Consider the following 13,634-nt stretch of genomic DNA (forward strand, 5'->3'; position numbering starts at 1 on the left):
TTATTTTCATTGTAGCTTCATGTGCAAGTTTGAGAACAAATAGAAGAAAGATAATAATTAAAATCTGAAGTTGAATTAAAGTGGCTTACCCAGAATAAAAAAGGACTTCTGCTGCAGTTCTGTCAATTACGTTACTTTGCTGCCAGTGTGACTTTTTTCCTCAGAAGCCTCTTTTTAAAATCTTTAGGTCCAGCAAGAAAATTTATCATGTGGTTCTAATTAATTCCTTTGCAGTATTTCTGCATGTGAGCTGAATTAGGCAGCAACTTTATAGATGGAAGCTGGGAACACTGTTGTATACTTAACACAGATTACCTGTGTACTTGGAAGATAAATTAATGTGGGATAGGCCTCTGGGCCTATCAATTGCCATGATTAAATCTTTCAAAATAACTTAGCTATTGTTAAATTATGACTTTCCTAAGAATGTCTACAATTTGTGGTTGGAATTGATTAAGAATTATAAATAATTAAGTTATTTTCAGAATGTCACTTATACTGTTTGTGTTTCTTTTCTTCTATGTATGACTGATTCAGATTCAGGAAAAGAAGCACAGTGGTAGAGTCCTTGTCCAATCTAGTTTCTAAACAGTCGGTGGATCAGCTGAGTGAAGGTAAGTGGTTTATAATACAATTAAATTAGCAAAATTCTTGGGAGCACTCTATCAGTGTGCACTAGTATGCTATATTCTGTATTTTGAGTAGTATCTTACAGTGAAAAAAAAATTCCTGCATGTGCCATCTTCAGTATTGCAGAGTCCTTTGGAAGCATTATTATTTAATGCAGATCAGTTTCCTATTTGTCCTTTTTAATGCGTAGTTTCTCAAAATTGCGTATTCCAACTCATTTGTTAGGCTCTGAGCATGCATCAAGTAAGAAAGGAGTTTGTTTGATAACCAGGTATAGTTTCTTTTTCTTCCCCCTCAACTTAAGATAGCTGCCAAAAGCTTAAGAATCACTGATGCTATGGAATAAGTCCTTATCGTTAGTTGTATTTGAATCTGAATATATTAACAAGTTTTGTGCTTGTCTGTTTTGCCTTAAGGTGTTTTGGGAAATGGTATCAGTACATTGTTCATGGCTCTGAAAATGCTGATCTACTATTTCTGATTCAGGCAGAGTCAAGTATGCATTTTTTTCTAACCTGACACAAAAGAACCCTCCTTATACCGAACACATCAAATTCACCATGTGTGCACTGTACATACAGCAGCCTTATGCATGAGTCTGGTCTTGCAGCATGCAGTTATTCTCGCAGCAGGGTAACTTGTGTCATGTGTGTTAAGTCAAATGTACTTTAGTGGTGCATGAGGACAAAGTCTGCCTGGGGCTTTCAGACTGCTTAGCATGACTTAATGAAAACTTGTCCATAATGTCTTACTGGACTTAGGAAACAGCTGAGCCAGTGTGTTAATGCTCATCTGTGGGAATTTTTCTCAGATTTAAAAAGAGAATTTGAAGAACTAGCTACGATAGGCTTGTATTTAAAGATAATATCAATGGAAAGTACAGATGATTGTCAGCCAGAGTAGTAAGAAGCTTTTGCCCTAGGCAGAAGGCAGCCTTGGCAAGATCAAGGTTTTTGTCTGAGGAGAGGTAAAACAGAATACTGTTTTTAGCTAGCTTCTCAATTACTAGTTCTGATGGGATCTGCATGTTACAGCTGCTGTTCAGCAGCTATCAAAACAGCAGTGGTAGAGTGCAACCTTTTTTCTTGGCAGCATTTTATTTGTTCCATTGACCTCAACAGGAGAATATTGGGTGACAGCCTTGCTGACAGTAGATAACTTTTCTTTCTCATGTAGAGGAAATGCATGCTGAAATCTGCTATGCGGAATGCTTACTGCAGAAAGCAGCCCTCACCTTTGTACAGGTAAAATCATTCTCATTCTGTCTCTATGTAACAGTTTAATGGAAAATGTGAAGATATTAGTGCTTGTAGAACATCATCTCCAGAACAGATAAGTAATTAAATAAAAAACAAACTTAATGAGACTTAATGTTGGTGTTCTTAAATATGATTTTTTTGTCTCCTTGTACTCTGATTGCTTATGTGGATGTTTAACAAGTGTTTAATGAATGTATTTTAGATCACAGAATGGTTGAGGGGGGATGGGACCCCCGGAGACCATCTAGTCCAACATCCCTGCTCAGTCAGAGCAACACGTTACCAATGATTGTGTCCCAATGGCTTTTGACTATCTTCAGTGAAGGCCTCTCTGGACAACCTGTTCCAGTGCTCAGTCATCCCCACAGTAAAGAATTTTTTCATGACGTTCATTTGGAACTTCCTATGTTTCAGTTTGTGTCTCTTGCCTCTTATCTTCATCTGTGCTTTCTCCTCCTCCAAGAAGAGCTTGTCTCCTCATCTTCATCCCTACTGTTAGGTATTTATATGCATTGATCAGGTCTCTCCAGAGTCTTCTCTTCTCCAGGCTAACCAGTAAACAGGCCCAGCTTTCTCAGCATTCCCTCCTAAGAAAGAAGCTCCAGTCCCTTAATCAGTTTCATAGCTTTTTACTGGACTCACTCAAAGAGCACCCTGTCTCTTTTTACTGGGGAGACCAGCACTGGTTGCAATATTACAGTTTTGTCCTCAACAAGACTGAATAGAGGGAAGATTATTACCACCTTCAGTCTGCTGACAGTGTTCTTCCTAACACAACCCAGAATAGTATTGGCTATCTTGACCACAAAGGCACATTTCTAGCTCATGGTTAACTTGTCCATCAGGACGCTCGGGTCCTTCTCTGCAGATCTATTTTCTAGCAGGTCAGCCCACAGCCTGTACTGATGCATGGGGTTATTCCTTCCTAGGTGCAAGACCCTGCTAACCTTTGTTAAATTTCAGGAAGTTCCTCTCTGTCTGTCTCAGCCTGCCATCCCTTCTGAATGGCAGCAAAGCTCTCTGGGGTATGAGCCACTACCCAATCTTGTATCGTCAGCAGTCTTTCTGAGAAGGTTCTCCAGCTTCTCACATCCTTCATCCAAGTCTCAGGACCAATACTGACCTGTGGGGGACACCTCTAGCTGCAGGCCTCAGACTAGAATCTGAGCCACTGATCACAGTCACTTCAGAGAGGCATTTGAGAGTGCCAGTTTTCCAAGAATTGTGGTAACCCCTTCAGACATAAATTAGGAGGAAGAAGTGAGACACAAATTTATAAGATCAATTTGACCCAAATGATATTTATATATATCAGCTTTATAAATCACTTAATACAATACTTAGGTCAGAAGTGTCAGGAAATATTAGGAGTGGGTTGGCAGTTTGGGTTTCCTATAACTGCCTTTTTTCTTTCCTAGTGAAAGAGAAGGAAACCTTTTTCTTTCTCTTCCATTTCTTTGTTTTCTGATTTTGCTTTTAAGCATGAAGGTAATTTTTAAGTGCCTATTGAAGTAGACCAGCTCTGGGGCTGAATGAAATTAAGTATCCTTATGGGAAGTGTGCCCCTTCTGTAAAGCAGCATTTTCCTGTCCCTTGTTTCACTTGCTTTGTTTTTTGCTGTAATACACTGATCTCTTGATTGCTGCAGTACTCCATATTTTTCATCTCTGGCTGACCCCAATTCATCTGAGGGTGGTGGTGATAATGAGGATGTAGCCAGTTAGAAAGAGCAAGTGAACTTGTACTAAAATATCCACATTTAAGCATTCAGTTATACAAGCAGAACAGCTGATTTTCAGAATGGTCGTCTTTCCGTGGAAGCCAGCAAGTTCTTTAGTTCCTGATATTGACAGTCTTTTCATGTGTGTTTGTTTGTTTATTTATTGTCAACATCATATGTGCTGTCGTGGAGTATTTAATCCGGATTTCCAAAATGCTTGCAAACATTTCCCTTCTATGTTAATTCTAAGAGAAAAAATAAAAATCTGACTCGCTGCTGGCTGAATCATTGGCCATCTTGCTATACAGGGAATTATTTTCGATAGCTAGTAGACTCTGGCTTTGATTTTCTAGAGATAATGAACATGTATACTAGGTAGTATATGTAGTAACTGTTGATTAGCAGTCATAATTCATCTGCTTAGGGACTTCTTGGTTTTTGTTCTGCAGGGTTATGTGTGTCAGAATCATCATTTCAGGTTTTGTTAAAAGATTCCTACAGCACCACCTGGTGGAGAGCTTTCTCCTTCTTTTATATGTGTTAGAAATTCTGTTACAAACAGTTGCCCACTTTGCCTTCTTTTGAGTTTTGAAACTCATCACATGCAACAGAAAAATGGTTCCATGGAAACTTAATGCATGTGCTAACTTTACAATCATCTTTGTATGTATTCTATTAACTGAAAAACATTTTTAATGTTTCTAGTGACTGTTAAGTGCCAAATAAATTAAAATGTTGCTGGAAGTTTGTGTATGTTATTTGTAATAGCTAAATATGTGTTTTTGTACAATTAATATTTTGTATTTCAGGATGAAAATATGATCAACTTCATCAAAGGTGGTCTCAAAATTAGGACGAGTTACCAAATATACAAGTAAGCCACTGGAAAATACTAAGATTCATATATATATTATATTATATATTATAATATTATGTATTATATACTAAGATTGGTATAAGAGGGAAATTAATGCTTACAAATTGGAGGGGGGGAAAAAGATTGTTTTATAGCAATGATTATGATTACACTTTATATACTTTCTAAGTCATGTTTCTCATCTCTCTTTTATTTTTGTGCATCAAAAGAGAATGTCATCAGGTTCTACAGATGACTCAGGGGAACAAAAGCAAAAATGAAACCTACCACCAATTTGAAGGAGGAGTAAAACTTGGAATTGGAGCATTCAATTTGGTATGACTTTTTCAGGCTACATCAGTTCATTTCAGTAATTTACTGGGATTCTTCACCTATACAGTACTGTAATCCTGTTTATAAAATTTTATTAAAACATGCTCATATACATTTTTATACAGCATGAAACAATTCGTGGCTTTTTGCATTATATCTTCTAGGATTTTTCTATTAATTTATTTTAAATTTTGTTTAATCTATTTTATTAACTTACATATGTAATTCTTAAGATGGGAAGCAGCTGTAGTTAGCTATGTATGATTAGCATGACTTTTAAAGATGCTGCTACGGATTCCAAAGTACCTGGAATTAATGCTTATTCTATCTCTCCCATTATGCCATTCTTGTGCTTCATTCTTTTGACATACTGTAAATTCTCACAATGAATTACTGTAGACTGTTCACAGATTCAGAAGAACAATCTGTAGCTTACTGGATTTGTCTGAGAGATGACTGGGTTCATCCACTGATGATTTTAGTTGTAATTACTACATTGCCTTTTCACATCTTTCACAACAACAGTGAGAGATGATTTCTGCTGGTATTTTAATTTCTGTATCATTCCAGACTGGAGTTGGCCAGTTCTGGGTATGGTCAGAAGAAGTCAGGTCTCTCTGCACCTGTCAGTCTTTAAAACCCAAGCAACTGGTATATGTCTCTTACACAAGTGCTCTGACCTCTCCTATGCTTCATGAAGTCTTCTCAGCAAGAAGCTTAACAGAAAAAGTGTGTTCTGGGCAGAATATAGTAGAGTGAATGGAGCTTACAAAAACTGACCTTCAAATAGGCCTTCCTGTAATATATTTTGAAAAGGTTGTTGTAATCTTTAAAAGTTTTCTATTGTGTAGAATGTGAAGATTGCAGTTATGGGAGAATTAGAGAGTGCACGTAATATACAGTGCTTTACCCTTTGGTGGTAGAATTAACTAATACTTGTAGAAAAGTTAGGCTTGCTAGTCTTCTGATTCTGTACTTCCAAAGTAGGCAAAAGTAGAATTTTTGGATACCATTGTGTCATTTTACTGGGATTAAAGGAAGATGAAAGTTGTTGATAAGTACTGTCAAAATAGATAATACTTGCATCTCATTCCACATGGCTCAAAATTTTCAAGCAATTCTGATCAGCTGAAGACAGGAAAGTCATTATCTGAGAAAGAACAGATGGACTTTGTCTTGTTGTTTCCATTCTGGGTGATCATCAAGTGCTTGAGTTTTCCTAAAGCTGCAGAGTGATTGCATGTTGTTACCATCATGCATGTCTGTTTTTGAGTTTGTGTGTATTTTACTTTTTTGGTGATACGTAATGGCGTTTAATATAGAAGTTAGAGTTTTAGTAGTATTTTCTAGTAGTTTCACATTTTGTGTAAAGTTTTTGTGTCTTATTTTTGTTTCAATTGTATTGCAGATGCTGTCGCTTTTACCAGCAAGGATCCTCCGATTTTTAGAATTTATTGGATTTTCTGGCAATAGGGTATGGGATTTGTATTTGCTTTTCCTAATAAGACTTTTCTAAGGCAAAGACTTGGTGTATTTAATGCCATGTGTTTCACACTAGATGTATAGCCATATACATTGTTGGTTAGTACTTCAGTGTTCTTAAAAAGCTAAGTAGAAAAAACATTATGCAGTTGTGAAACAGATATGGTGATATCTGAATCTTAGAATCTTGAACAACTGAAGAAAATGATGGGCTTCCTTTAGAGATGGTTTTCAAGTTATAGTTTCATTTTCCTCATACAGTCAGAAATTAATATTTGTCATATCAGTGAGTCATAGTTCTACGTTTTTTTCTTGACTTTCTCCTACTCTGGGAGAAAGAAGTTCTGAGTGTCTTGCTGTACAGTCCCAGTACATCTGTTCCTCATGGCTGAGATACCTGTTGGTAATTATAACCTGTTATTGTTCTGTATTATATTTTGGAGCACTTTAATAATACCTTTGCCACCTACAAGAAATGAGACAAACAAACAAACAAAAACAATTTAAAAACCCCGCAGTTTTTATTATATAGAGTTATTAGAATTATAATAGAATTATATAGAATTATATTTCACGTTATTCATGAGCCAGAGAGTCACCGTATGATCTTATTCCTCTTAGCTTGTCCACAAGTATATTTTATTTTATATAAAATCAGGTTTCAGCAGAGAGCCATTCTTTCTGTTTCTTCCTGTACAAATTGTAGCTTGTATTGAAGCTTTTCCACAATGCACATTAGTGCCCTGAATGAGAAGGTGGTAAAAGTTGAAAGGAAAGCTGAACAATTACTTTGCAATAAAACTTTTATTTGTTTGTTTGTTTGTTTCCTCCCAAAACTGTTCAAATCAGCTTCTGAAAAGACATTGCCCTTAAGCAGGGAAGGCTTTAGTTTGCCTTAACAAACCCCAGAACAATCAAGCTGTCTTGTAATGGGCATAAGCTGAAATGGATAGAAAGAAGTTTCACATGTAAGAGCCAAGTAAACCTCACAAATTAAATTGTAGCTTCTGGAAAATGTCTTGAAGTTGGTGTCTTAGCAGAGTGGTTATTTTGATCAGAAACTCTGGTCAGTGGCTGAGTTGACAGGAGAGAATTGAGAATAACCAGTGATTTCTGTGAAGGAAGACTTTGTTCTAAAAGTAACACTAAAGAAGTGGAGAGAAGTTTCTACAAAACACAGTTAAAAACGTTGCTCTAAAAGGCTCATATCAATAAAATAGTGAGGAAGAGATTCAGATGTCAGCAGTTGCATGGTATGTGGTGTTCATTCTTCACCAAGGTGTTAAATGCATCAGTAATTCTATTCAGCATTAACTTAGTCTGCTTTTGGCCAACTGCAGTTTGCAGTGTCAGAAGTATTTCAGTAGAAACTTATGTTGAAACAGAGATAATGAAGTACTAAATTATGAAATATTTTTATTTAAGGTGGGATTTGGGTAAGCTATAAATGATTGAAAGTAACTGTATGCTGATAGTTAATTCTGCATGTGTTTGTGATGTTTCTTAGGAGCTGGGCCTCTATCAACTATGGGAAGGAGCATCTGGCAGCAGTTTGAGAGCCATTCTGTGTACTTTCACCCTGTTGGTTTATCATACTTATGTCTCCTTAATCCTTGGTGAGACTCACTGTGTAGCTCTTCAGTTGTACAACACATTATGATAGATATTCTGCTTTTTGACCTGAGTTTAGAATCTGAGGCTGTTAGTTTTGTAAGAGGAGATTTCTGTGTAGTTCATTACATTCTGACAAAATTATGCTCCAAGAAGTAGCTGGGCAGATGCCATTATTATATTACATCATGTTCCATATGAAGGGACATCCTTCAGTTGTAACAGCAAAATCCTGTAAAACACTTTTAACTTCTGACAAGTCCTTTTCCATATATTAACATGAATTATAGTGAAAGCTGTCTCAGGAATGAGGCCTGTACTCCTAAATAATTTTCTTGGAAGTTCAGACATACAGAGAATTTTTCTTTTGCCACATGGACCTTTGACAGACTTATGTTCTTTACTTTCAGCCATTGTCCTTGAGGCTAATCAGGAAATTAAGATGAACTTTATTTCTTTCACCTGTGCTTTGTCCCTGAATTTAGGACCAGGAAAGAAGGCAGCTAGAGATTGTTTTCTTTACATGTTAAAACAGTCAAAATGCAAATGTCAAACAGTCAAAGGGACTTGAAAATGTAAAAGGAATTTATAATGGAATAATTCTAAGGATAATATATTTTATCTTCTGCCTACAGACATTTTCTATATTAAAACTATTAGTTTTAACTGGACAATAATTGATTTCTATAGAAACATAATACGATGACATAATATTTCTGACTTTCAATAAAGGTGTTAACTATTTAATCTATACTTGTCATAATATGTTTTGGAAATCCAGTTTTTAATCTGTTAAACTACTTTTTCATATTTTTGGTGAGTAAACTGAAGTTGATTTGTTATGTTTTCTAGGTACAGGGGACGCCAACCTTCAGGAAGCAGACAGCCTCCTTGAACCCTACCTCAAAAAATTTCCAAATGTGTGTATTCTCAACATATTTTGTAACAGCAATGTATTTCTCTAAGCTTAAAGTAGTAATTAAGTATTTTTCCTCTCTCGTTTCAAGGGTTCCATTATACTATTTTATGCTGCCAGAATAGATATCCTGAAAGGAAATTTTGAGAAGGTAAATCAATTTTTGCTTTTTAAGGTTTTTGTTTGCTAAGTGTCCAACTGTGTTTTGTGGAAAATAAAAATCATATGATTCATCTTAGTAACTATACTGGAAATGATAATTATGTTGTTTTTTTCTGTTTGTGTCTATTGTTTGATTCCAACTAGAGTTGATTCCAGATCTTACTGTAAGATGAATTGAGGGGGAAGATTATTTTTATAGTTGATTGCTCTTTGGGTGCTGCAAAACAATTTTCCCTGTAATTAGATATGTCTCATGGAACTGTAACTGAACAAGTTTTCATTATTCCTACTTACCTAAATTCCAGGCTCAGTTAACATTCCAAGACTGCATAGCATCCCAGCAAGAATGGAAGCAGATTCATCACCTCTGTTATTGGGAACTGATGTGGTGCTACACCTTCCAGCAGAACTGGCTTCAGGCATATCGGTATGCAGACCTGCTGAGCAAAGAGAGCAGGTGGTCTAAGGTAAATGGTCAGGTGGACATTAATATGATACTCCAGTAGCCACTCATAGTTACATTTGCATTTTGCTGTGCAAAATAAGCTGTTTTTCCTTTCTTCTTAAATCTGTGAGCAAAGGGACAGTACAACCAAACTGTAGACGGGACTGTGTGGTTAAGTACAGAGTTTTCTTTCACTTTCTGAAGCACTTGTACCATTATCAACTTGTCAATCTCAGTAAAAACAGAAGTGCCCGTCACAATTGAGGGAAAGAAGCAGGAAAGGAAAACTGTTGGTTTGCAATTCTAATTGAATGCCAGTATTTGCTAATAAAACTTGGCTGAAGAAACTGTGTTTTCATTGGTTACGAAAAGATAAAGGCATGGCTAGTCAGCAGATGCTTTGTGACGTGAAATTAAAAGCCTTCCGGAGATGGAGTCTTTTGAGTAAAGCAACCTTATCCTTGTAAAAACTACTCTCAAGAGTAGGAACCAAGCACACTGTGCACATAATTTTGGATATATCTTTTGTTCGTTCTTTTTTAGGTTATTCTTTCAGAGTAGGTGGAAAAGAGGATTCATCCTGTTTATGACAAAAGAGGAAAACAGTAATAGCATATTCAATGTAAAGTGTGAATGTCTTAAATAGAATTATGGATGTTTCCTTTTTTTCTCTGCAAAGTCCAAACTTCCCTTGAGGTAGTGATCAGATCAGATAATACTCATTTGGAATAGTTAAGTCTGTCATTGAATTCTTTTCTACATCAGTTATTTGCACTGTGAATTGTCTCACTTTTGCAGGAAGGATTTTTAATATTGACTTATTAAGAATATGAATAAATATGTTGAAAATAAAATTAAACTACAAAATAAATGCATAGGTACACATAAATAGTTCTACCCACCCAAGAATTACTGGAAACACTTCACTACAAGTAGGGTGAGAGATTTCACTTCTTAGTGTATTCACTGAACGCAGCATATCAGTGTGATAATATGTTGATTTTTGTTTATGAAATAGGCAATATATGTATTCCAAAAAGCAGCAATTTTATGTATGCTTCCAGAGGACGAATTGAAAAGTACCGGTGAGGACATTGTATCTTTGTTCAGGTAAACATTTATGAAATAATTAGATGTGCAGTCATCATATTCCATCCCAATTCCACACTCTCAAACTAACTTCAGCTTGAATATCTTTGTTTTGTGTTACTTACTCCCTGTGTTTTACCATTAACTTTAAAACTTTTCTCATTCTGTTTTAGCATCACACTGTTTAAAATGCTTTCATTAACAACATACATCTTGCATCAGCATACTATGTGGGGGGAAACAATCTTAAGATGTCATCTTACTATGTGAAACTAAAGGAAATAAAAACTACTTAAACTGACTTCTCTTTTCTGCTTTGTCTCCTTTTAGACAAGTGGATGGTCTAAAACAGAGAATTGCAGGAAAGTCTATTCCAACTGAGAAGTTTGCAGTAAGGAAAGCTCGGCGCTACGCAAGTTCCCAACCTGTGAAGCTGATATTACCTGCCTTGGTATTTATACATGTTTTCTTTTTTTCCTTTTTAAATGAAGAAATTGAGAAAAATGGTGGAGGGAAGGGGCTGGGGGAAAGGAGTATAATTTCGTTCATAATTTCTCACATTAATTTTATCAGGTAATATATATCTGACAGTTGCATTTATTTTTTTTTTCCCAAATAATTATTGGCATTCATACAAATGGAGTGGTCTTGGGATTATTGTAAAATGTACTAGGAACACTCCAAAACCAAGTCAGATTTTCTACAAGGCAGGGCTGGATGTGGCTATGAGCAGCCTGGTCTAATGGTTGGGAACCCGGCTCACAGAAGGGGAATTTAAACCAAATGATTTTTAAGGTTCTGTTCAACCCAGGCCATTCTATATTGAGCATGACTTGTTGCTTCATGGAGCTGCAAGTCACTTTTCTTCTACATTTGTTTCTGTATTTTCATGTTCTCAAAGAGTTTCATAACATCTTTCCAAGGGATTCTCTTTAGTTAATTATCTGTGCAATTCCATGAGATTGTCTTGTTTATTTTTTGTCAGGAAATGATGTATGTCTGGAATGGCTTTGCAATTGTGGGCAAAAGAGCAGACCTCACAGAAAATTTATTGGTAACAATTGAAAAAGAAGAAACTGCTCTAAAAAATGAAACTAGTAAGTAGTTGATTAAGATCGAATTAACGTGCTAGTAAGAAATGTTGACATTTTTCTTTGCTTCCATTTTACTGGAGAGTACTGTGAGGTAAGTTCTCTCTTATGCAGTATGCTTTTAAATCTGAGTCTTGAAATTTTGAAGCTGCTTGAATGTTTAGTAGTGGTTTGTGATGTGTCCTTCATCAGGTTTAATTAATGCTGGGGCAGAATTTAGAAAAGCCAAGAATTTGAGGCTATAACTTACAGGACTTAACACAGTCTTCCTAAGACTTAAATGTCTGAAAAATGCTGTTACTGAACCAGACTATGCCACACTTCAGCTGTATATAAGACAAAGCATAAATGTGTAATGTATAAAAGAAAAGATGAAGTATTGTTCTTGAGTGTATTTTTTTTTTTTTTAAACTTACGTTAAAATAGAACATCTGGAATTATTTGCTGTTCCTTAATTTAGGCTTTATCATATTGCTGCCATTTCCTGTCATGTAAGCTTGTCATTAGACTTCTCCTTTCAGTTCTTCTAAGATGAATAAATGTTAGGTTTTTTTTGTAACAGTAATTCACTGAAACAGTTTGTTTTGTAGTCAGATTGTAATCATACCTACTACCAATGTAACAAGCTAGTTTTCCCATGTCACTAAAACATGTAATTACATAATGGGTCAGTAGTTCTGTGCAAAGAGTTTAGGAATTGCTGAATGAAGTGTATATTTAACCTGTGTACATCAGTAACAGTAACATTCTTCGGTTGGACAGTATCAAAACCCAGTTTGTTACTATCACATAAAAATAGCTGCTTAAAAATTGTCCAGAATAACTTTCCCTAAATTGTAGTATTCCTGTAAGGCCAAAACCCTTGGAAATTGAATTTCAAACACCATTATGAATGTTCTCCTGAGCTCTGTTCTGTAGGCAAGATACAGTATGAGGTGTTTGTACAAGGTAAGGAATGGAAACATTGGAATATCCTTGCTTGTAGAGAAAACAATAGAAGTACCTGCACGCCAGAACAAGGGACTGATATTAACAGTTTCATTATATTCCAAAGATACACAGGAAAAGAGAGACATTCTTACACACAAATTAAATACAGAATAATGTGGAACATACTACCCTTGTCTCAAGCCTAAATATTTCATCTTCAAATAAGCAAACATGACAAATGGACTGCCATGGAAGGAGAGGTGCTCTTGTTTTTCATGTTTTGTTGCTTCATCGAAATAAAGATGTTGCAAAAATAGTAGTGTTATGTTTTTAGACTGCATTACAAAATGCTTATTCACCACTTGGAAATCTGTTGTTAACAGCAGCTAAAATAAATAAATTACTGGTACTTTCAAATAGTCTTTTTCTGTAAAAACAGTATTTTCTTTTCATAGAAGCATGCAGTTTACAAGTAGGATGTAATTCAGAAGCATATTTATATTTTATCTATCTCTTGTAGAAATAACTGCAGTGAAGTACAGTTTTGTTCTGGAATTTCCATCTTAAAGCCTGATTAACTTTTAATGATGAAGAGTCAGATAAAATAAAGACACTGATTACCAGAATCTCAACCACTGAGTTGAGACCCAAAGAAAGTGTTTAAGGCTATTAGCAGAGTGAGGCATGGATACAGAATTATTTTAAGAGACAGCTGTCAGTAGTAGATAGCTTAAAAGGACTGTTAAGGTGCTGTTAAAAAAAAAAAAAAAAAAAAAAAAGTAGGTTAATTATACACAGAGGTCATTTAGGGATTGAGCCTTCTCAAGGAGAGCTGTTGTTACTGTATTCACTTCATGTGAATGGGCACAGCAAGGAATCTGTCAGTGACTGAAAAGTGGTTGTACAGAGCTGAAAATAGAGATGACAGATGGAACGGGATGGATCACTTTAGAAATTACATTTTTTTTCTCAAGATTCTTCTGCACTTTTGTCATTTCTAAAATATGTATATAAAAAAAGAATTTTTAACATTATGAAAATCATTTTGTAGTTATTTTTCATGTTTCGTAATAACAGCATTGTTTCCTCTGATACAGAGAACTGCAGGAA

At 35.5% G+C, this 13,634-nt stretch overlaps 1 protein-coding gene across 4 annotated transcripts in view; it reads left to right on the forward strand.

The window, feature by feature from the left end:
- The window catches only part of TTC39B (tetratricopeptide repeat domain 39B), a 66,612-nt gene that overhangs the window by 44,271 nt on the left and 8,707 nt on the right, over positions 1–13,634 (forward strand). For 3 of the 4 annotated variants that reach the window (XM_015849003.3, XM_015849005.3, XM_085527948.1), the window contains 12 exons: positions 538–614; positions 1,807–1,874; positions 4,419–4,483; positions 4,696–4,801; positions 6,207–6,272; positions 7,788–7,896; positions 8,744–8,811; positions 8,899–8,958; positions 9,275–9,436; positions 10,433–10,524; positions 10,834–10,954; positions 11,489–11,600. In XM_015849003.3, coding sequence (XP_015704489.1) covers positions 538–614; positions 1,807–1,874; positions 4,419–4,483; positions 4,696–4,801; positions 6,207–6,272; positions 7,788–7,896; positions 8,744–8,811; positions 8,899–8,958; positions 9,275–9,436; positions 10,433–10,524; positions 10,834–10,954; positions 11,489–11,600 — 1,106 coding nt within the window. Of the gene's footprint in view, positions 1–537; positions 615–1,806; positions 1,875–4,418; positions 4,484–4,695; positions 4,802–6,206; positions 6,273–7,787; positions 7,897–8,743; positions 8,812–8,898; positions 8,959–9,274; positions 9,437–10,432; positions 10,525–10,833; positions 10,955–11,488; positions 11,689–13,634 lie in introns of all 4 variants that reach the window. The other variant, XR_014939087.1, reaches the window with a different exon arrangement.

Source organism: Coturnix japonica, chromosome Z, assembly GCF_054131305.1.
Source record: "Coturnix japonica strain WE chromosome Z, WE-NBRP24, whole genome shotgun sequence".
NCBI lineage: Eukaryota > Metazoa > Chordata > Aves > Galliformes > Phasianidae > Coturnix > Coturnix japonica.